At 50.4% G+C, this 22,844-nt stretch overlaps 9 protein-coding genes across 9 annotated transcripts; 3 read left to right on the top strand and 6 right to left on the bottom strand.

Moving 5' to 3' along the window:
* Positions 1 to 162: 162 nt before the first annotated feature.
* On the bottom strand, positions 163 to 2,387 carry NCS54_00777900 (Hypothetical protein; the record flags this gene model as incomplete). The annotated part of the gene is made up of 3 exons (XM_053153188.1): positions 163 to 592; positions 1,357 to 1,550; positions 1,605 to 2,387. The coding sequence occupies 3 exons, from the start codon at positions 2,385 to 2,387 to the stop codon at positions 163 to 165; spliced, it is 1,407 nt and encodes a 468-aa protein (XP_053009163.1).
* A 364-nt stretch (positions 2,388 to 2,751) lies between these two features.
* On the bottom strand, positions 2,752 to 4,341 carry NCS54_00777800 (Hypothetical protein; the record flags this gene model as incomplete). Its single annotated transcript, XM_053153187.1, has 1 exon — positions 2,752 to 4,341. One exon carries the CDS (start codon positions 4,339 to 4,341, stop codon positions 2,752 to 2,754), a length of 1,590 nt encoding a protein of 529 aa, XP_053009162.1.
* A 447-nt stretch (positions 4,342 to 4,788) lies between these two features.
* Positions 4,789 to 5,778, bottom strand: NCS54_00777700 (Hypothetical protein; the record flags this gene model as incomplete). The annotated part of the gene is made up of 2 exons (XM_053153186.1): positions 5,542 to 5,778; positions 4,789 to 5,469 (listed from the first exon to the last, which is right to left on the bottom strand). The coding sequence occupies exons 1-2, from the start codon at positions 5,767 to 5,769 to the stop codon at positions 4,789 to 4,791; spliced, it is 909 nt and encodes a 302-aa protein (XP_053009161.1). The 5' UTR covers positions 5,770 to 5,778.
* A 769-nt stretch (positions 5,779 to 6,547) lies between these two features.
* On the top strand, positions 6,548 to 8,202 carry NCS54_00777600 (Hypothetical protein; the record flags this gene model as incomplete). The annotated part of the gene is made up of 2 exons (XM_053153185.1): positions 6,548 to 6,809; positions 6,866 to 8,202. 2 exons carry the CDS (start codon positions 6,548 to 6,550, stop codon positions 8,200 to 8,202), a joined length of 1,599 nt encoding a protein of 532 aa, XP_053009160.1.
* Positions 8,203 to 8,327: 125 nt separating this feature from the next.
* NCS54_00777500 (Hypothetical protein) lies at positions 8,328 to 10,079 on the top strand (the record flags this gene model as incomplete). The annotated part of the gene is made up of 4 exons (XM_053153184.1): positions 8,328 to 9,086; positions 9,154 to 9,257; positions 9,378 to 9,579; positions 9,645 to 10,079. The coding sequence occupies 4 exons, from the start codon at positions 8,328 to 8,330 to the stop codon at positions 10,077 to 10,079; spliced, it is 1,500 nt and encodes a 499-aa protein (XP_053009159.1).
* A 1,710-nt stretch (positions 10,080 to 11,789) lies between these two features.
* Positions 11,790 to 12,983, bottom strand: NCS54_00777400 (Amb-all domain-containing protein; the record flags this gene model as incomplete). Its single annotated transcript, XM_053153183.1, has 2 exons — positions 11,790 to 12,209; positions 12,261 to 12,983. The coding sequence occupies 2 exons, from the start codon at positions 12,981 to 12,983 to the stop codon at positions 11,790 to 11,792; spliced, it is 1,143 nt and encodes a 380-aa protein (XP_053009158.1).
* Positions 12,984 to 15,335: 2,352 nt separating this feature from the next.
* On the bottom strand, positions 15,336 to 16,254 carry NCS54_00777300 (GH16 domain-containing protein; the record flags this gene model as incomplete). Its single annotated transcript, XM_053153182.1, has 2 exons — positions 15,336 to 15,419; positions 15,475 to 16,254. 2 exons carry the CDS (start codon positions 16,252 to 16,254, stop codon positions 15,336 to 15,338), a joined length of 864 nt encoding a protein of 287 aa, XP_053009157.1.
* Positions 16,255 to 17,189: 935 nt separating this feature from the next.
* On the top strand, positions 17,190 to 19,013 carry NCS54_00777200 (HET domain-containing protein; the record flags this gene model as incomplete). The annotated part of the gene is made up of 1 exon (XM_053153181.1): positions 17,190 to 19,013. The coding sequence occupies one exon, from the start codon at positions 17,190 to 17,192 to the stop codon at positions 19,011 to 19,013; it is 1,824 nt and encodes a 607-aa protein (XP_053009156.1).
* A 2,435-nt stretch (positions 19,014 to 21,448) lies between these two features.
* Positions 21,449 to 22,344, bottom strand: NCS54_00777100 (Hypothetical protein; the record flags this gene model as incomplete). Its single annotated transcript, XM_053153180.1, has 3 exons — positions 21,449 to 22,026; positions 22,073 to 22,240; positions 22,308 to 22,344. The coding sequence occupies 3 exons, from the start codon at positions 22,342 to 22,344 to the stop codon at positions 21,449 to 21,451; spliced, it is 783 nt and encodes a 260-aa protein (XP_053009155.1).
* Positions 22,345 to 22,844: the final 500 nt, after the last annotated feature.

The raw sequence follows: 22,844 nt of genomic DNA, 5'->3' as shown, positions 1-22,844 counted from the left end.
TCGCAATATTTATCTTCTAATATCAACTGTGCATTTGCCTCTCTAAGGAACACGGGCTGACTAGACTGCCGTGAAGCCAGATTGAGCATTTCCTTGCAACCTACTTCGACACTACAATCAACGCTACCAAAAACCATGTTGCCTCATCAACAATGGTTTCCCTTAAGCTGTCTTTCCCTTGCGTCCAGCTCCAAAGCCAGCCAAGAACAGACCTCTAATGACAGCCACTCCTCCCGTCCACAGGATGTTCCCCCAATCCTGCCAACGCCACTTTTCCATCTCAAGCCTACCCTGCCGTTGAAGATTGACATACACGCTAGCCAGAATCGAGACATCGATGAGCAAGACTCCCGCGACAATGATCCTCCACACCTTGATATCAGAGGTGACACGCAGGACACCACCGAGCATGATGCCCACGAACGCGTAGAGGGCTGAAAGCTGGTGATAGAAGAAACCTTCGATTGGGTTGTAGACGGCCATGCTGGGCGGGATGAGACCTTCGAGCATGAATTCGGGTGTGTAGATGAACGCGTAGACGGTTGGGATCAGGGTGAGGGGGTCCACGCAGGTGAACCAGACGCGGTAGAAGCTGTGGATGCTTTGTTGAGCCATTGTTCTTGATTTGAGCGGCGTTGTATTGTGTAGAGTTTGGGTATGGGATTGACCGAGGCAAGTTGAGTCTTTATCATTCAGCTGAATCAAACAGATCTGAGGGAAGCGGGGCGATTGAGCACGGCCTCATCTTAGGTAATCTTGTAAGCTGACATCAAACAACAATAGACTCCAATTCGTCTCATCGGAATAGTTACTGGAAGCGGTCTAGCCAGCTCTTACACAAGCAACAGCCTCAATAGGTCGCGGGATCAGAATCCAAGGATCGGCACAACAAAGGTTGAGAGGGGCTTCACCTTTGCTCCTGCGTCATCAACCTGGTGTAAAAAGAAAGTCTTCCCCTTCGCTTGTGCCTTAGCAATCTGTCAAAGCGAGGTAAGCTGTTTCTTCTGATTTCATGCTAGGGATATGTTTGTATATAGTTCGGATCCATGTGCTAGATCCACTGAGAAGCATCGATTTGCAACGACACCGAATTATTATGCATCAATCCAAGACGTATTCCACTATTCACCAACAGCACCCAGCCGAGCATTGGCCAATCTAGAGCTGCTCCTCTTCTTAAGCCTTGCTCTCTCAGGTGGAGGCGACTTTGAGAGGTTGTTCATATCAGTTTGACCAGAGGAATTACTCGACCCTTTGAAGAAATTTGCCAACTTGCTGCGGTGTGATGGTTCCCCCATATCTGCTGTACTTGAACTCGCGACCACAGGTGGTTCATTGTGAGGACCTTGTACGTACGGGGCTTCATTCGTGTACGGCCGGCTCTCATGGTCTTGCTGCCAGTATTCATTGGGGTGAAAGAATCGCATGTTCTCAACCTCGTACCGCCCTTTATCGATCGCGGCCTGGTTCTTTTCCATGGCTTGCGGGTTTGAGCCAAAGTGCTTGTCGACGGTCGAGTTGAGTGTTCCACGGAGGGTTTCGCCGGCGCCCTGGAGTGATCTACGGATTAGCATGTTGCCCTCATTATCCTTTGGGGAACTTACGTGGATACCGGCAGCTGCGCATTTGAGATTCTGTATCGTCGACTTTGGTGACGGGTGGGAAAAGTTGACGGGGGGCCTGGGACTGCTGAGAGGAGCCGGGTAGAGCCCTTCAGTGTTGTTTGGTTGGCCCTCGGTCGACTTTCTTCTTGCATCGCGTTCTGGTATGATTGGGGCGTTCTCGACGGGGCTCCGTATGGGGATTGGCTCACGAGGAGGGATAACTCGACGTCCTGGTGTCTCGACACTCGGTCGTCGACTCGTTGGCGTCAACATTGTTTGGTCCTGGGGTGTTGGTTCTCGGTCTGGCTGCTGGTCTGGCTGCTTGGGGGTGGCTGTGCGTGGCAAATCCTGGTTGCTTACGGTCGGCAGCTCGGAGGGCGGACGAGGCTCTTCAATCGTTGATACAGTCCCGTTGGCATTGCTAACCGTCGTAGTGGTGGTTGTCGTTGTAGTCGTGGTTATTGTCTGCCCAGTGTTGGGATTCGTGTGAGTCTCTCGTCTAATGGTGGGGCTGGTATACGACGAGGGGTTCTGGATCTCCGCGTTGGTATTGTTGGCACTCCTTGGGGCACTCGTCTCGGCCTCCGTCGTGAGGGAGTTGTTGGGTTCACTGCTGCCATAGGTAGAATCGCCCGAGTTTGCCTCCACGTCGGGTGCTGGAGGCTCCAAGCTGCTGCGCTTTTCTTTGTCCTTGCCCTTATCTTTGTCCTTTGAGGAGAAGATCTTCCACCTGGACTTTTTCTCCTTGTCTTTGTGGTTTGCTGATTCTTCGTTTAGAGACATGCTGGATTGATATCGATTGTGGCTTTGTGAAGATAATGACTGCGTAGAGTGATGGGATGGGCGGTTCAACAGAGCGATGTTGTGATAAACAAGTTCTCGGTGCTGAAATCAAGGTCGGTTAGGTGTGGTGTTAACGTAGGTAGGATGACGATGATGAGATCACCACAATGCAGGACCACCGCCAATCAAGTTCAGGGGACGACACTAACGCGCGATGATTGCAACATGACCCAATGTCGAGTAGCCAATTGTCTTGTAGAATTCTGTGCTTCTATTGCTGAGATAAAATAATAACAGATTGTTGTTGTATTGAGGCCATGATCTGATAGACGTGAAACTACGAACTCAGAGCTCACTGTCCACCTCAGATGGAGGCCTCCGGGAGAAGCAACGGATCCTTGATCAACCGTTCCATATCTTCTGTCCTAATATGGATAGAGATATCGACGCCGTTGTCCGTCCAGTAAGACCCCGGCTTCCCAGGAGCCTCCTTGATGAGAATATTCCCATCCATCTCAGGGACCACACCCTCAGCGTAGCTGCATTCGGATCCTAGCCCGAAATCGATATCATAAATACCTGCCCGGCCCCAGGTCGTTACTAAAATGTGTCGTCGTCCCAGAAAAGCCTGCCATATCCGCTGGGGAGACTTTTCGTATGCGATGCTGTAAAGATGGGCGGCCATATTGTCTTTGTCGGTAATCACTTTGAGCGTCTGGCGTACTTGAGTAGCCACAGCGCCCAAGTTTGACTCGTCTGCCACTTTGGAACCTGGTAATTCCACGTTCATCATCATGCATGGAGATCCTTGGAACTCGCTCCCCAACTGGAAAGAGGGACGCACTCCGTATACGAGATCGCAGTGTACAGGGCCATCGTCGTCTTGTAAGCCGCGGGCACGTGCGATGCAGGACCATATATGTCCCAAAACCGCATCATGCCGACTAAGCTTTTCCGAGGCATTTTCATTGGCCTTGTTCCAGAGAAAGTCGACTTGTTCCCGGTTCAGATGAACGACGTAGTTGGATACTGGCGAGGCAAGATCCCATTCAGCCCAGGGCATCACCTTGCCTGCTGGTGTTTGTTCCTTAGTATCGAAGGGAGCAGGGATCTTAAATGGCCATGGGCAAGTGGCTGCCGAAGCCCACCAATCGTATCTATGCATTGGCAGACCCTTGACCTTTTGAAGAATTCCCTCGTCTGGTTCTTCGGCGTTGATGTCACCGGCTGCTTGGTTGTCAAGCAGCGCTGGATCGAAAAGAGGTGTAAGAGCAGGAAGAGCGCTTGTCTCCAGGACTGATCGGCTGACGGTGGCCCAGTCCTTGAGTAGGGAGATGAAGCTTGTCGCATCTGCCAGAGGATGCGTGCCCTTGACAGCTACAACAAAGCCCCCGCAAGCAAGTTCCGTGACCTGAACTGCCATGAGGGGGTTGAGCCGTCCAGCTTCATCTGAAATATTAGGTTGAAGAGCATGTGCGAGAGTTGTGGCGGCCAAGAAACTGTGAAAAGTCGCCGTCTCGCATGACCACAAAGGCTGCTTCAAAGGTCGATCCGTGGGATAGATAGCGTCGAGAGTGGCGGAGCTTTTTGCATAGACAAATTCGACTCCAGGGTCCGAGGCGGTTCCAAAGTGCGCGTAGATGCGCCCAAATCGTCGCGCATGAGGAGGAAGATGCTGCGCTTCAGGAGGACCAACGCCATCGGTCTTGTTCACGGCTTTGAGATGACCTGACCATTGGGGGTAGGCTTGTAAGGTGAGGGCCAAAGACTCGCGGAGATGATATCCGAGGTTGAACTTGTCGGATTCGGGTAGCTTTGGGGGCTGGTATAACCAAATGGCGCTGCCGTGGGAAAAGTTGGCTGTCGTGCAGTCCAGAAGGGAGAGTGCTATGACTTTTTCTTCGCTGGCCGAGTTGAGTCTCACCGACTCGATGACCGAGATATCGATGGCCATGATAGAGCGATAAATTTCAAGGCGTTGTTGTCGTTAGGAATCTGATAGCGTGATCACAGTGAATGACCTTCCAGTCTAGATAAAGAACGCAGGCTTCAAACAAAAGAGAAATGATTGAGAGAAACAGATGAGGTTAATGAGGAAGACGTTGGCGTCGACCCATCTAAAAACCCACAGACGTTCCAAATAAAGGCGTGATTCACGATGAATCATTTTATCTGGCCCGATTGGGCAACCGGCCCATCCCCTCCACAGGAGCGACAAAATTGCGACTTGAGATATGGGCAGGAGGGTTTTTACCACTCCTGTTTCTCTTATTCTATTAGATTGAGTGGAGATACTGTTTCTAGACCTCTATCCGTTGTGGACTTTGTCTTTGGTTCTTGATCTCTATACTGCGATAGCTTCAACATGTGTTGTCTTCCAAGTTCATCATGCAACCTTTTCTCATTTGATGGGAACATCATTCGTGAGCCATGCGACCAAGTTTTGAAGAGAATCGACCTTGACAACATCGTTCTCCTTGTAAAGTCTCTCGAGTGTGTGATCTGGGTGATCCTCTAGCCTGGGAATAGTGGCAGCTTCCTCTTCGCCATCGAGCAGGACCGATTTCCAACCGGCATTGGCGGCTCCGACGACGTCTTTTGCATACTCATCACCGACATGAACCTTTCGCCATGATTCAGTGTCCGCCCTGGCTTCAGCTGGACTCTTGCCATTTCGCATGGCGATGATTTCGGCCAGCATGAGCTCAGCGGCATTAAAAATGAGCTTGTCTGGCTTCTCAACACCAACATCATATGACATGCAGTGGAAGTCAATGTCATATTCTTGTCCCGCGATCTCTTTTGGATCCACCTCCGTGCCATATCGCAGGGGGCTCACGTCAAGACCCAGCGATGAAAGAATACTTGGAATGCGATCGTCAGAGTTTGTAACGACTCCAATTACGACTTTGTCGAAGTGCAATTGGGACTTTTTTCGTCTGAGAGCTTTGAGGGCGGACACCAGGTTCGGCTCGGTATCATAGCCGTCTTTGGTTGCGAATCGATGGAGAAGCGCTGGAGCCAGTTCCTTTGGCAGGGGTTGATTGTTCCGAATTAGGGGTGTAAAGGTATTGTGAATGACCTGTTAAAGGAATCAGCTCTAATGGCCTCGACCGGCAGAGTTGTGGACGGTTGAGAATGCGTTTAGACTTACATTGGTCCACCACTTGGTCGCGCCTAGACCAGTCGCCTTTCCATAGTTGGGATTCTTTGCAGCCTCCTTCTTGAAGGCGGCCAACAGCGAAGACTGAAGTTCATGATCATCAAAATCAGTCACGCCACACTGCCTTGCAATCTCTGCGTACTGCTGCACAACAGGGCGAGCAGGTCTGATGAGAGTACCAAAGGCATAAAAACACAACAGAAGATTGCGCTTCGACATGTCGTCTCCGTTCATCGGGGGCGCGGGTTGGATGCACGAGAATTTGGGTTAGTGGGGAAAAAGAACTTTATTCAAACGTTTCTCGCCCCTTGATGCTTGAAATATGGGTTCGCGAATCCCCACGTGCCGGGTGCCTATTGGCTCGGTTCGGGGAGGGAGGAGGCTGCCGAGGTGGCAGCAGATATTGGCCTCGAAGCATTTTCTTTCATCTTTTTATGGTCCGAGGTTGAAGGCTTCTCTACCTGCCTGTGGGAGGGGCCTACAGGGAGGATCTACGCTGAAATCTGGAGATGGCGGACATCTGCCCCTGCCCCAATTCTCTGGTTGCGCTGATAGGATGAGAATGGGCTCATCCCGCATGTGTTGGGAGAAACCCTTGCACAACAACCAACAGGCCCTCCATCAGCCTCGACAATTAATCCGTTCCGCTCATGTGACTGGTCAGATGCCTGTTGCCTCGGATAGGCATCTCTTGTTGCTTCCTGTTACCGATCTACTTGTCCTCATAACCTCACAACTTCAGAGTATCGACCACCTATTCGCACATACAATGAACGACCCAGTCGAAATTTATAAAAAAAGATGCCATTACTTATTTCTTTGCCGCTATACACTACGCATAGACCTCCGTTGTTTGAAGCCGTATCCCGTCCCCCAAAACGCCTCGCACCCATTGGATCACCTTTTGCCATATCTTCTGAATGACAAAGAATTCTACCAAGGCCGACTATATGCCTGTAGCACCCCGCCAAATGCCTGGAATTTTAAGATAAGCGCTATGCTATGGGAAGCCTTGGGTACAGAACCTGATGATTTCATGGTGCTTTGTGACTCTTTGATCAACCCTAAGGGGCGGTTCTGGAACACGTACACCAGTCGGGCTCCACCGAGAGACAGGAACCTCCCCAACATACGAATATCTTTGAATGATTTCATGGCGGAGATGAATAAGTGGCCGCCAACGGACCACAACCTGGTTCACAGTAGTATTCTGAGCAGCCTGACGCATTACCGTGTCTTGCTACAAAGACTCAACCTAGGTTCGTTTTGAAATTACTGCTGATGGACGAGTCATATTCTGATCACGATACTATAGAGGATTTATGGTTTATCAGGCTTCCGAAAGCCCAAAGCGCCTACCCACTGGAACTCGGGCTCATGGTATATATGGAAGAGCAATGGGAAAAGCTGGCATGGGTCTACCTGGACGCTGCGATCTCAGACATGCCCGAGATGGCTGACCCAAAGGAAGATTCCTCAAGCTCAGATTTTATCGAACGGTTGCAAAACGACAAGGTTAAGGATCATGATGAGAACAAGGAGATGACTCGCGCTGTCCATGTACTGTTTGCCACTGCTGGCACGGGCAAGACTCGTCAGATATTTGAACTCTTGCAGCGACACTGGGGATTCTACATGCTGTCCCCAAATCTTGAGCCAACAAAGATTACTTCCACCGAGAAAAAAGGGCGAGAAGGCAGCGATATTCTGGGTGCACAGAGATACGCCGCGTCTAGGGATACTTACACCATGTTTGAGCACCATCCTCAGATTGACCCGAATTGGGATCCTGAAGACGTCAACGTGTTTCAGCCAATCATAGTTGCTCGGAATGCCCTACTTTGCGAGTTTCTACTTCGCCGCCCCTCAGCAACGCCAACCGAGTGGCTCTGGCTGCAGATATCATGTGCTGCATTTGACCCGTTTGACGCCTTGTACAGGCTCTTCCGGCTCGCCGATACAGGGTACCTGGGAATAGACGCTGAAACCTTTCTCGACGCAGAAATACCCGGACATTTGGTACCAAGGTGTTATTCGCTTCTCGAAGAGCGATTTTGGAAGCCTTCTGGGCTTCCATTATGTTACTGTATTGACGAGGCCCAGACGACCATTGACAACCCCCAAGCCTCCGCAATGTTTGGCCACTTGTACAACTCTCTGACCTATTTTTACGCTCTATCAAGAGATGAACCGCTTGCTGCTAGAGTGGTTCCGGGGAAGCAACAGTCTGATCAGGATGAGGGTGATTCTACAGGCCAAGACGCACCATGGCAGATGGGTGACGATATGCCAACCATCAACCCGATTCTACTGATTTCAGGAACTTCTCTCAATCTGGAGAAGCTGAGAGAAATGCTTGCCCACTTTCTCACAGGTTCTTGGGGTGTCGATGAGCCTCCTGTGGACTGTTGGGAATCATATCTTGTACACAACATGTTTCCACTGGTGTCTTCTGACGAAGAGTTCTGGAGCCTTTACCAGAAACATTTGGCTGATACGATATCGGAAATTTCAAGGACTCAAGGCTCAGCGGATGCCCACAGGGCGTCTCGACTGCCCCTCTTGAGTCGAAGCGGCCGACCGCTACCGGGCTCGAGCTTGCGCAAGTTCACAAATGGCTCCAGAAACCATTGGACGTCGCTCCATTACTAGACATGTTAAAAATGTTTGGTCAAATTTGTCGGCTTTTTATGGACCGGAAGCCAAGAGAAAGCCCAAGCAAATATGTGCATTTGCTAGCCGACCTGGAGGCTGCTTTGGATTGTCCAGATTCAGAGATGATTGTTTCGGCCCTGGCACTTCAGCTTCTGACGGCTTCCTCTGGTAGCGATTCTGCATCTTTGCAACCATTCTTCCAGCAAGTGATTCGATTACTAGGGGAATCCGGAAAATTCAGTATCGATGTGGTGTGCAGTGCGGTCTTGAACGAAACGACCAATCCAGCGGCCTTGGATAGCAACTTTCATGACCTGGCGTTGACTTTCCACGAGCACTTGAGAAATCTGTACATCCGGCAACTCATAACATCACGCAGCGTCGGCCATCGTGGCCGTTATCGATGGTCGACTATCTACATCGAGGAAATCATGGTACTGTCTCAAAAATTGACTTCTGAGAACGCATCCCTGGCGGAGATTCGAGCCATGATAGACCAAGCAAGGAACAAGACCAACGAAGCAGCAGTGGAGGCGCTCAAGCAACAAATTCGCAAGATGAAGGCAGCTGGAAAAGCGCAACTGGTCCGGGATTTATTCCGGGCCGGTATTCGAGCCGAGATCATGAGCACACCGACAATATTCCAAGATCAAAGCTACGCTGAGCTGGTCACTTATGGATTTGCCTTGACTGAACGAGACGGGGAGACTATCAAGTACACACTCGCAGAGCCCATAGCAGTGCACGCTATTATGGAGTATCTCCGTACAGAAGGCGGAGAGGACTATCAAAATCTCATGCGGCAGTGGCTAGTGGATACGCAAGATGACCATGAAGTCCAGGCCATGTTTGGAAAGGCTACTGAATGGTTTGTGGCAATGGTGAGCTTTCATCTCCCGAGATATACCTGAATAGATCTAGGTTTCTTTTTACTGACACGATACTCAGTCTCTCGACCACATGTTTCGATACCAAAAGGACCATGTGTCTACTTTGCCTGACCTCTTGAATGGATCTGCCCGTCGTGAGGCATTATTGAAGATCCTGGCTGGGTCGGTCTCACTCAATCCACAGCAAGGCACGCCCATATCGAAACTCGGGTCAGTCATCAGGACAGACAACCTTACGCTGCTACCCAGGGAGCCAACGGTATATACTTACCACACCCCAAGCACAATTTGGGACTGGATGAGGTTATACCGGACAGAGGGTCACCACTCAATCCCGACCTTCATGTTCCCTGACATCATGGCTGGACCTGATCTGGTGTTCATCTTGGAGAACCGATCAGCAATAGGGAAAGAAGAGGAAGAGCCTCATGGAAAGTTACGGCAGCCTTTTAGCCCATCAGAAACGATTGTGGTAGCGGCACAGGTATGTTTTAACCTGCCCGATTTGGGTTTTCTGAAGTTCAAGTGTTGCTCACACACCCTACCTAGGTCAAAACCGGTCGAAGTGCCAAGTTCGAGGCTGCCATGGAAACACTTATCGACTCAAACTGGCACAGCAGCATCAGGGAAAGCGGCAGAGACGAGGAACTGACTCATTGGACGGGCACTAAATTTCTCCTGCTCTTGATATGCACCGGTATTACAGTCACTCAGGAAAAGCTTGATCAATGGATGATGAAGAACTCGGGGCGGATACAAAGGGGGCGCTTCTTCTGCGTTCTGGATGAGGCAGTCACGAGTGATGTATGGGGCCAAGACTTTGTTGCCTTGGCGGACGCTATCAAGACGAAAAAGGTTGAGATGCGAGGTGGAGTGATGGCGCAGAGGCAGGGCGGTAATAGGGACAACAGGAACCACCGTGATGGAAATACGTCGGAGAGTCAACTACCGGACAGGTCGAAAAAGCGTCCTCGGAACACTTAAATACATCTATCAGGATAGCGCATACGCCTAAGTTTATGAATCCATGTTTCCCTGGCGGATGAGACCCAGTTTCTGACCTTTAGCCTCGCCCAAGGCGCCCTAGCAGCCTGTCTCTGCCTCAATAAACCAGACCATGGCCTCAATCATGTTCTCGGTGATCTCCCTACTGATTTTCTACCCAATTTGACGGATACTAAGGGCCTCCGAGACTTTGAGTGGGTGGCTAGACACTCTCTTCCTGGCAAGAAATATACCTTCTTCCGTAATGGTGCTGCTGGGGAGTGGTCAACCTCGAGTCGTACCAGCACTACCGGTTCCGTCCTTGCACTACGATGGACATGACTGAATTAGAGACTACTTTTCGGAAGTGAGAGTCCTCCAGTGTATCGATAGAGCTAAACCATTCTGGGCTACAACATTTCTGCCTCATTCTTCAACAACCCCCTGAGGCAGGGCTGTCTTCAGCAACGATGATACAGAACTCGGTTTTGTCCAGGGAGCTGCTCAGACGGATATCATGTATATGGGCAGACCTTGAGGTACCCGGGTCTTCTCCTCTACGAGGCCAACTCTCCACAAGCGTCGTGGTACACCTCTCTGGCCCTGGAAGAAATCGCAGCAGCGAAGACAAAGGGTCAAGTTGTCTTCCGGCAGGTACATCATGTTGGCGACATTTTTCTCAACGCAGACTGGTCTCGCCAGCATGGGTTGAGGGATGACCGATTGTTTCGCCTCTCGGGCCGTGTCCTCTCCAAAAAGCTACTCGAGATCACAACCAAGCCCTTCTTCAGGGGAATGACGGACGCAGTGCCGTCTTTTCTGGCTGAGAATCTCGAGAGTCTCTCTGAAGGCGGAGTGAGACAGCGGGCTGAGCAGGGCGAGGACACGGAGAGAGATGAGTAAATGGGGCAGGGATGAAAGTCCTCCATCCCTTACTAGCTACTTAGACACGAAAAGGGCCATCTCATCGATACTTGTGACTATCTGGATTATGGGTTTTGTTGTTTCATATGTGCTTCAAGAGTTGTATACAGAGTTCTATTGGAGTATAGAAAACTCCTTTTGCGCACAACTCGCCCGTCACCTCTCACCCACTAGAGAAACGCCCGCAACGCCATCACCAAATGGTGGACGAGCTTCACAATAGGCCTGACGTTGCAGAGGGACAACTCTAAGCGCTTAAGCAGCCCATGGCCAACCCTGCTTACTAGAAGTCTAGCGTTTTAGTCTAAAGATACCATCAAAGGCGTCATAAGCCTAGACTAATTTCTAATGCTTAGGTTTGCAACTTAAGTATGACACATTAAGCCCAAGTCGCATAATATTTATGCAAGCCATAATGAGATTCTGCTATGCAAATAGAGTTAATATATAGGCTGACTTACTTATTTATAACCTATTAAGGCATATAAAATATTTAAGAACTCGAAATATATTAATATTTTTATGTCTATCTACTTAGATATATAGTGAGCGATATATCCTACTTCCATCATAACCTCCCCTACACACGGCTATCTTTAAAAGATATAAGTAAATTTTATAATTAAATTATATATATTTCTATAACTTGTATCAATAGCTATACTATGATAGCCTGTCTACCAGTCAGTTCCTATTTATATAGGAAATATATGTAAGAGAAATCCCATCTAGGGATTAAGTAATAAATTTACTGAGATGCAAGAGTTGGCTGGCTCGACTCAAGACTTAAATGGTGCCAAATCCAGCGCTAGTCGAGAGACCAGTGACAGTCGAGTAAGCAGCAGCAGAAGCGACATTCTTGCCCTTGAAGTTGGCCAAGAAGTCGGTGTCGCTGCCAGAAAGGGTGCCAGAGCTTCCGAAGCCGTTGACCTGGCAAGTGTGGCCGAGGTAAGAAGAGCAGACGGCGTTAGCAGAGGTGCTAGGGCTGGAGAAGAGCTTGCCGGCGAAGCTGGAGGTCTCGATAGGAGCAACGACGTTCTGGAAGACATTGCCCTCGGCGACGACCTGGCCACCGGAACCAATCTCGAAAGCGTGGCCGGCGTTGTCGTACCAGTAGTTGTTGACGGCGTGGAGGAGGGTGTTTCCACCGACCTTGGGGGCACGGCCGGAGGTCTTGTAGATGTAGTTGTTCTTGAAGGTGACGGTCTAGTCGAGGAGTTAGCATCAGGTAGACAAGAGATAAGTAAGTATACATACATCAGCAGAGCCAGTGAAGTAAAGGCCCCAGTAGTGGTAACCGTTGCAAGTAGCAGACCAAGAGGTAGCACCGTCGATTTTGTTGTTGGAGATGGTCACTCGGTTGCTGGGACCGTTGCCGAGAACAATGTGCTGACGGCCAATCAGGGAGGTAGTGACGTGGTCGATCCAGACGAGGTCGGTGTTATCCAGGGCAATAGCATCGCCACCCCAGACGTACTGAGGGTTGAGGGTAGTGATGTGAATGTTCTGAATGATGACGTTCTTGGCACCTTTGGCAATGTAAAGACCCTTGCCCTTGATAACACCCTTGCTGCCGACACCAACAAGACTCTTGTTGGATCCAACGACAATAGGGTTCAACGCAGCCTTGTCATACTTGACGCTGACCTTGGGGGCGTTGGGCTGGTAGTTGTTGCACCAGCTGTCCTTGTTGATAGCGACCTGGCAGGCGGAAGCAGTACCGTAAGGAGCGCAACCAGTCTCGGTGGAGGTGCCCTCAGTGCCGGTGAAGTCAAAGGTTCGGTCCAAGATGATGACTCGGGCAGACGAGTCGGTAAGGTAGGAGACCAGCTGTGCAGTTGTCGTAGGGTAGACGGGGCTGGCTGAGCCACCCCCGGTAACGCCCTTGGCAAAGCCCTCGGCGGCACCAGTGACGCCAACGGCCGAAGCAGTTTGAACAAAAGCCGCAAGTGCGGAAGTGAAAACGATTTCGAATCTCATTGTGAAACGTAATAAAGTAATTAAGTTGTTAAGAAGCCGTAGACTGATAGTGATCCTCTTGGCAGCTTGATGGTGGCTCGTTCGTTGGTTTTTGTATTAACTGTGCTGCATGGATCACGGAACACGGTATTGGGGCCCACAGCCATGATCGGACAATCGGTACTAAGATAGCTTGGCGTGTAGATAGTTTCAGGGTCGCGCTCCAGACCCTGCACCACTAGCTTCGGGGTAGTATTTTGAGAAGGGCTAGGTCGCCCCTTCTCGAAGATTTGCATCCATGGGAGTAAGACCGAGGTTGACATGATAAATTAATGAGGACTGGGCTACGGAGTAGATGACGAGTCAAGACATGGGTGCTCGAGCGTAGGTGTTATCTCATTGATGCATAATTAATCGGATATTTCTTAGTACCTACGCACGGATCGGATGATTTTGAAACATGACGGGATTAAGACCCAATATCGCACCAGTGAAGGGCTCCGAATAGAGAACCCAATCAATCTCAGGGGAGCCGACGTTGGTCGGGTTTATACTTCGGGCCAGGCCCCGGCCACTGACATCTTCACAAAGGTAAGCCTTGAGCACGCAAGGACAGGAAGACTGGTGAGGATATCGCAATGCCAAATTCTAGGATGGATAATCATCGCCAAGGAAGTATCGTCGGTGACTTTCAGGCAGAGTGGCGGGTGACATGGAAACTCAATTCAAGACGACAGATGTAGGAGTTTTCTATATAAACTGTGACTACGAACATATAGATCTCATATCAGCATCGCGGCTACCATGTCGGCTGCCGTGTCCGAGGCGTCGCGTTGCCAGCTTAGCATCGCCTGAAGGCTATAAGAGTGAAGCACTTCAGTGGTTAAGATGGGAAACACAGACGGCGTTTCGAACCACAACCCTGATGCGCTCTGGGAAACACAGAAGTATGTGGGACTTATTGCAAGAAGATAGCACTATCAAGAGAAGCCCGATAATCGACTGGTTCGTTCTCTGCCGGTGGTCAGTCTAGGCGACCGCCTTCTCACCAGTAGGCTGAGGTGGCTTGGAGCACGAATGCAAGCTGCGCCATGTTGGTACCCGCTGATGCCTAACCTACTAAGAGGCGAGGCTATACCTAGGTTAATCGATAACTACTCGTCAAACCAAGTGATGCACCATGCTGCGCGATATACACGAAAGCCTTGAGGACATTCATGTCAGTCCCGTGAGCATGGAGGAGCAGATTCGGGAAATCCAGCCCTACATCATTCCTCGATCTTCAGCTCAACAGTGGGCGCAGAATCTCCACTTCATCGCCTGCGGCGATAAACCAGCGTCAGAACCAATACAGTTGGACAGCCTTGTGGTTGGAAAAGACGTTTCGTATAATGAAGACTACGACGACGACGACGACGACGTGAACAGTGACGAAGGATCCTCAGATGACGCCAACATACGGCCTTGCGATTGTGTAAAAAAGAATCCATACCCCAGCGACCCAAAGCCTAATGGCCGACGCCAGGCGCTGCACCTCACCGTGCCCGGGGATGTAAAGCGCTGCAATGATTATGTTGCAGTTTCATACTGCTGGCCTAAAAGCGATGGTCTGCCGGACAAACCGTTGGACAAGTGCTTCACGGTCCATAAAAAGACGGGTACAGGTTCGCGGACAAACCTGGCCCCTACCAACGTCCTCGAACGTGCCATGTCTTTTGCCGGGCGTCACAACTACAAGCTGATCTGGATCGATCAAGAATGTATTGAGCAACGCGATGACAGCAAAGATAGGGAGTTTGGAATTCAGTCAATGGATCAGGTCTTCCAGAACGCGCCGGCGAGTGATGCTCTCCTCAGCGGCTGCATTGACGAGCAACGGCAGTTGGATGCGATCTTCTGGCTCAGTTAACACATTAAGGGCCGGGCTTCAACTATAACAAAGAACACAATATCAACACATCATAGCATCATATCCCAATGCTAACACAGTGGCCTTTTTTAAGCTTCTGCCGCCTACAGTAGAAGAGCCGGCAACCGCATCACCGAATGCTGGACGAGCTTCACGACAGGCCTGATGTCGCATCGGGACAGCTCCAAGCGCTTAAGCAGTTTATGTTAGCCAACCCCGTGTACCAGAAGCCTAGCGGTTTAGTTGAAAGATACCATCCAAGAGGTCACGAGCCTAGACCAGCATCCGTTGCGTAGGTCTGCAACTTGAAGTGTGTCACGTCGAGCCGAAGTATTAGTGCAGACCATAACAGGCTTCTGCCATGCAAGTATGGCCAGTATAAAGGCCGACTTGTTTACGCGTAACCCTTCAAGACATAAAAACTTTTCATACACTCAAAACAAATTAATATTTTTTATATCCGTCTACTTGGATATGTAGTGAGCGACGTATCCTACTTCCATCATACTACCCTTATCTCCATATGTGTATTTATTGGGGTTGCCGGGCTGTTAAAAACTCGTTAGCAGCTGTCTAACCTTGTCTGGCCGGGGAAGAGCTTACCCAGTCGCCCCCAACGGCGACGTTGAGGATGATGTACAATGGGCTGTAGGCGAGAGCCTTCCACGTCTTGGCGTCGTTGATCTTGGCACCAGTCACCTTGTGGAATACCCTGCCGTCCATGTACCATGTGATGGATTGTGATTTCCAGTTGCTGTTTCGGCGGTCAATTTGCACTCGCCAGACGTGATAGTTGGTGTCGGGTAGAGGAGTCTGAGCTGCAAGACCAGTGGGCTCGTTGCAGATACCACCAGGGGCCTTGTTGCAGTGAAGAGAGGCGTATCCGATGCTTTGGCCGTTGATGTTCTCCATAATGTCGATCTCTCCGCAGGCCGGCCACGCGACGCCGCGTCGGTTGGAGTCGCCGAGCATCCAGAAGGCAGGCCAGATGCCCTGCTTGCGCGTCGCTGAGTTGGTGCCAAATTTGATGCTAGCCTCGATTCTGGTGATCTTGCCGACGGCTGGAGTCAAGGTGTATTTGCTCTCGATACGAGCAGATGTCCAGTTGCTGATTTTTGAGGGAGTGTACTGAGGGACAAGCTGGAGGGTGCTTCTACCACTGAGGCGGAGATTGCGCTGATGTCCGGTGTATCGTTGAAGTTCGTTGTTATAGTTCTTGTCTTTCTTGATGACGTTCCATGTCTTTTGGTTGACTGAGACGCCCCAGTTTCCTCTGAACGGGTCGTACCAGACACGAGTGTAGCCGCTGTATGAGGGCGCCTGCCAGGCTGCGGCGATGGTCACCAAGTAGGCGAGTGCTGCAATAATCCAGCGATAAGACATGGTGCAAGTTGATGAAAGGAAAGTGAATGATAAGGAATGAACTGGGTGCTTGCGCACAAGAATATATAACAGAACAAGGGTGTGAAGTACCCCAAAGACCTACGATTGATGGCTTCAATAATATCGAATCCCCTCTCCCTGAAGGGATCTGGTCGAGGGGACTCGTGCACTTAAATATTCCCTTCCATGACAGAAACTATCGACTTGGCACCCCCCGGAAGAGGATGGATTGAAGGCGTCAAGCAGAAAGGGTCTGGATCATTTCTAACCACAGCAGCCGCTATTGTCTCTCCCGCCCGATAAGACGGAGCTGAAAGCTGAATTGGAAGGCCTGGACAATGAAGCAAGCGCCCTATCGACGCCACGGGGCAGGTTAACAGTCAATAGCGCGTGCGTTCCTGGCATGGTGGCTGATTTTTATTGTTAGTCGGTTGACGCTATTCCCGTCTTGGGATATGGTGTTGGGGCCCTGATTGCGTGGACAGTGGATCTGGACTCTGTGATTCTTTGGCATCTGCAGGGCTTTTACTGAAGAATGACTGGAAGAATTAATTAATACCCGATTCCAGTTCTCGGGATGTGGCGCTGCATTCGTCAGATGCTTGATCCGAGATTGTGGCAATGTCTAAGACAAGGCTGTCACTGACGGAAGAGGGGCTCGCTTTGGCCAAGTGTAACTAGTCCTAGTCGAAGCCGATAAGACGCCCACTTCACGGGAATACTGGGATCGTCGATGTGGCAGCCCCTCCGTTGCATGGCGTTGAAGCCATTGTGTTGAAGCCATTCTGAAACCACAAAGGAGCCATCTCAAAAGACAGGGGTTGTGTGATGCTCTCACAAAGTTGTGGGCTTAGTCATCGGTTAGAAGACGTTAAGCGCCCAGGTTGATCCTTCTCAGGCAGCATCGTCTGACCGTTTCATCACCCGTCATCACAATGACTTCTTTCAGCTACGAGCCTCTCACCTCGCCAGACGAAATCCGCGTCTTGGATTTACTGCCCGGGCCGGGTCCAATCTCATGCCGAATCAGGAATGTTCGACTATCTGACAAGCCGCACTACGAGGCATTGTCTTACTGCTGGGGTACCGCAACCGGGCAGAAAAACATCTCTGTCAACGGGCATGACTTTCCTGTTGGACCGAACCTCTACTCGGCTTTGAAGAATCTGAGAGAGGCTAGTCAGTCCCGTTGCATGTGGATTGATGCTATATGCATCAACCAGACGGACAATAACGAAAAGAACGTCCAGGTTCCTCTCATGCGGGAGATTTACGAGACATGTCAAAGAGCTGTTATATGGCTTGGGCCGTCCAACTTTCTGACGAGGAGAGCGTTTCGTGTGCTCAAGGTCCTTCTGGAATACTCCCATGCCTGGCCTCTTGGATTTACAAGGGTTTCGGTGGATTGCTGGAGACATGCAGAGCATAACCTCGGTCAAACCACTGGACGAACAGCAGTAAGCGACAGAAGACTCAACGAGAACTGGTTCTGGGATAGGATCTATGATGCCCTGGCGTTCGAGTATCTCTGGAAGAGGCAATGGTTCTCCCGCGTGTGGATCTTGCAAGAGGCAACCGTCTCTCCCGATGCCATCGTCAAGTGTGGAGAGGACGAGATAAGCTGGTCGCACCTCACTGATTACTGGAGCTGGAACTCCAAGGCCGATATTATTCCAACTCATGCTGAAGCGCCTTTCGTTAATCGGGTTTCTTGGAAGAGGGATCTTGCTATGGATCTATTTATTGCGTTTGCCATGAACGAGGCTTCCTCGGCGACCAATCCTCGGGACAAGATCTATGGAGTCCTTGCCTTTGTTAGAAAAAGGGACTATATAGACATTACTGTGGACTATTCCAAAGACGCTGCCGACGTTTATCTCGATTTCACGACTGCGGTTCTCAAAGCCCGGCCTGATCTTGGTGTTCTTGTCCGGAGTCGCGGCGTTCGACCCAACTCAAAGACCAATCTCCCGTCGTGGTCACTCGACTGGGAACATGATCAGATGCAACAGTGGTGGAGCTGGACCTACAGTGGACATAACCACAGAGCCAGCATCCCCAGTCCGGCTCGCGCCACCAAAGATTCCAAGGCAGAGGTCGAGTTTATCGAGAACAACAAGGTTCTGGGAATTTTGGGAGCAGAGATAGATGAAGTTGTGGCCGTGGGACTCGGCATGCCCGATGCTGATGAATGGGCTTGGACACAAACGTTTCGAGCCTATATCACCTGGCGTGAAGTCGCTCAGCTCGATTCTCCGGGTGTCTACGAGCCTACGGGGCAGCCCCGACGGGAAATGTTTTGGCGAACAATGAAGTGGTTCACTTTGTACAATCCTGTTCGGGTGGAAGACGAAAACGCGCAGTTTGATGCCTTTGACAACCGTGTCGGCAGGCTAACAAGCTTTCTTCCCAAGCGATTGTTTGGCAATCAAGTTGGAGCCGCTCTCCTCACTTTATGGGATACACTTCTTTCCATAGGGGCGACCGTTAGATTCTATACTACGGACCCGTCTTGGCTGTTTGACGCGTCTGCTGGATGGGGGAGAGCCATGTTTAGGACGTCAAGCGGTTACGTGGGTCTTGGGCCGCCTAACCTCCAGCCTGGGGACAGGATCTTTCTGGTTAATGGCTGCAAGGCGCCAATGGCCTTTAGACCGTCTGGGAACAGGTGGAAGGTGGTTGGCGAGACGTATGTTCATGGCATCATGTCTGGGGAGGCATTTGGTAGCAGCAAATGTGAGAAGATGTGGGTAGAGTGAACAACGATATTGAGGTAGAAGACTGGAATTTAGGAGTATTACATTGAGCCCTGTTATACCTCAAGTTGCAGTGTCATGCTATACCACAGTTGTGAGGCTGGCAGCTTGGTTCCTTTCAAAGCCTTTGGTTTGTACGAGGCTGATGCCTAATCAACCAATATCCTCCTCGTTGGTGCCCAATCTTACCCCCTCTCGCCACGTTCCCAATTTCAACTCCCACACTCAAGTTCCTATGCGTTGCCCACCCTTGAACGTAGCGTTGTATCAGGCTTGCTACCTACGCACCAATTAGATTCAACAAGTCTTACTACGTACCATTCGGGTAAGATGTCTGTCCAAGACCTACAGCAAGGCAATTCCACCATGACTCCACCCAGTAAGAAATCGACAAAACGGATCTTACGGCCCACGGTTACCTATGCTAACTAGGTTTATTAAGAGCATCTCTGTTCGATATGTTCCAAAACGACTATACCCCGTTCTCAGGAGCCCTGGACTTTAACTATGGGAACGATCAAACAGGCGAAGAAGTCCTCGGAATCAGGTTGTTACATCTGTTCAATGCTTCTCTTCAGCTTGGATTCAAGACCAGACGATAGAAAAAAGCCCAAAAGAGGCACGAATCCGAAAAGAAAAAAGATAGCGGAAGACACAAGTCTGAGGGACCAAGCCATCACTCTTGTGTATGATCAGGGTGGACTGGTCTGCCGGGCCGGATCCATAATATCACCCAAACTTGACCTCGACTACTCTCCCTGTAAGCCTTAAGATATAGAACGTCATAAATGAAGGAGTTAACTAATGAATACTAGTAGCATACCATCGTCATGAGTGGGACATGCAGACATATAAGGACCGTCTGGAAGACTGTGCTCAGAATCATCCTTGTGGCAAGATGGTCTCTGAAAGACTTCCAACTAGGCTCTTGGATGTCGGTCATTCTGATGGTAGAATACGGCTCATCACATCAGCCAAAGATCGAAAGATCACGGACTTGACAACTTCAGGAGGAAGTGTGAGGTATGCTGCGTTGTCGTACTGTTGGGGCACCTACCCCAGCTTCACAACAACGCCAGCCTCTTACAAAGACCGATGCGAAGGGTTCTTAATCGAAGAAATCCCCCCCACTCTACAGGATGCGGTGCAGGTGACGAGAGATCTCAGCTGCAATTATCTGTGGATAGATGCCCTCTGTATCTTGCAGGGCGATTCAAAGCAGGCTCGCGAGGACTGGGAGCGGGAATCAGCAACGATGAACAGTGTGTATGGAAACGCCTATTTCACCATCGTCGCTGGCAGCGCTCGAGACTCTGGTGGCGGTCTCTTTGAGCCACGAACGCGGTTCCATCTTCCATATGTACAGGAGGGGAACGGACAAGATCATAACGAGAGGGAAACCGCCGAAGTTTCTATGCTCATGCCGGATGTGGAGTTTAAAGATTTGCCCATCAATGCGCGCGGATGGTCACACCAAGAATGGCTACTCTCCTCTCGGTTATTGACCTTTGGATCAAATATTCCATTCTTCTACTGTACAAGCGAGTCAGAAAGAGGGCATCTTGGTTTTCGTCCATCACTCGGAAACCCGATAGGTCACAAAATCCTCAAGTACAGGCTCCCTCTTGAAGAAGAGTCTGCTCAGCCTGCTCATTGGTTCACGATTCTTATAGGCTACAGCTGCCGAAACTTGACAAACCCAAGAGACAAGCTTCCAGCCATCGCAGGCGTTGCGAGACAGTGGGACGTTCTGACAGAAGGCGATGGGGGCGAGTACCTTGCTGGGCTGTGGAGAAATTATCTGGTGCCGGGACTTCTATGGAGGCGCGAACGGGACTTCTTTTTGCTTGTTTGTCCTAATGCTGATATTTGTTCCCATCGAGAAAGGGCCCCGTCTTGGTCATGGGCGTCAATCGACGGCAACACCATGTGGGCTTTCACTCTTGAGTTCCGCGAGGAAAGCTGTCGTGCCCGGATCCTAGACTGCACGACCAAACTCGCCACAGATGATCGCTTCGGAATGGTCAGCGAAGGAAGACTGGTTATCAGCGGACCGGCAACATCTGCATATCTGCACAAGGATGACGAGGATGATTTGTATGATGCCTGCTCTAGCATTGACAGTTCTTTGCCAAAGCAGTTGGCGACCCTCTGGCTTGACGACAAGAACACAGTCACCGAAGAGAACTTGAAAGGGGACGGACTAGTTCATTGTTTATGCCTTTATGAATCGGGTCGTGACGCTGTGGGGTTGGTACTCACCGAGGACGATAATTCTCAAATTTTCAGGAGAATAGGCGTCTTTTATGGTCACGATCCCAAAAAGGACGATGGAGGAGGGGTGGTTGACTTTGTTCAGCAACCAGAACGACAATTTGTGATAGTTTAATAAGCTTTTTATTCATGACCGATGCAACTGTGAGTGTGCTCTTGATGCATCATCCCTCTGCAACCGCTGCTCGAACCACAGCAAAGAACCCCCGTGTCCGCACCAAGAAAAGAACAAAGACGAGCACTATAGGTAGAATGATCATAAGGGCGCCGACAAGCAACCAAGGGTTGGAAAGAACACGGGCAATTAACATTGCGAACAACATCCAAATGGCGACGCCAATCATCTCCCTGTCCGAAAAGTCCCTTCCGCTGACGTTCTTGAGATAACCTCCACCCTCAAAGTTCATCATGGCGATGCACATTATGAGTGAGGTGAAGATGAATAGTGCGTCTATCACGAGAACACTCGTTGCCGGGGGGCCAAAGGCTGAGTCGTCAGCTGCGGCTACAATGACGGAGATGATGTTGAGGAAGATGGAGGCGATGATGAACGAGACCATGGCGATGCCTAGTTTTTCGGCTGTGCGGTGGTTGATTGGTTTGTTTATTGTTTTTCGACACTCGTTGATAATGTCGGATGACTCTGCCTCTGAAAGGTCTTCGAGAATGGCTCGAGCAAGGTTGAGAGACGGCGGAAATTTCGACTTGCAAGAAGTCTTGCCGTCTACGACTCTGCATATTCCTATACCAACGTCAGCCAAGCTTCCGGGCCTAGATGTGTTTCTTACCAGATGTGCCAAGCTTGTATAGGTCAGGCATGTAGTCAGCCGTGGCATTGGTGCACTCTGTTCCCCAGATGAGCTCTATCGTTGACTGTGGCCAGTTGATGATGGGGTAGTTTTTCTCCATGTTACTCCTGCAGCCCGCGAGGACGCAGATAGAGAGGGCAAAGATGCCTGTTCCAAAGATATGGTTAGCTGGGTATCTTTAGAAGTTTGCCAGAGCAAGCGAGGGGACAAGTACCGAGATTTATCACGCCCAGGTATGCCACGCTCTTCATTGTGTCTAGTGTTTGCTTCCACTGAGTGCAGGTAGACAAGCAACGCAAGCACCCGAATAATTTACGAAAATTAGGTAGCGAGAAGGCAACTATTTGTACCATGCCTTTCATTCAACAGGGTCCAGGCCCTGTGGCTGATAGCTGCAAGGCGGACAATGGGTTGACTTGTCCCAGAGACCCTCGTCACACTGAAGCGCCGCGGAAAACAAAATCCCACGATCCTCGCTTCGCACCGTCCAGTTAAAACCCTCGTTTCCGACGATCTTGAAGGGGTCAGAGAAACAATCAAGACCCTTCAATTTCACCGCGCATGCGAGTCCCGACAGAGGCGTCTTGGCAGCGTCTTACCCCGGCCAGCTGAACTCACTGCCAAGCTGTGAGTGGACGGATGCAGGAGGGCGTCTTTAGCTGCTGCGCCAACGTTTGAGAGGCACATGAGAGCGGTAAACATGGTTGATCCTTTGAGGGAAAGGGAATGAAGCCGTTGGCGGAATAAGCTT

Source organism: Fusarium falciforme, chromosome 6 (assembly GCF_026873545.1).
Source record: "Fusarium falciforme chromosome 6, complete sequence".
Classification (NCBI taxonomy): Eukaryota; Fungi; Ascomycota; class Sordariomycetes; order Hypocreales; family Nectriaceae; genus Fusarium; species Fusarium falciforme.
This window is presented reverse-complemented; position numbering and strand designations above follow the sequence as displayed.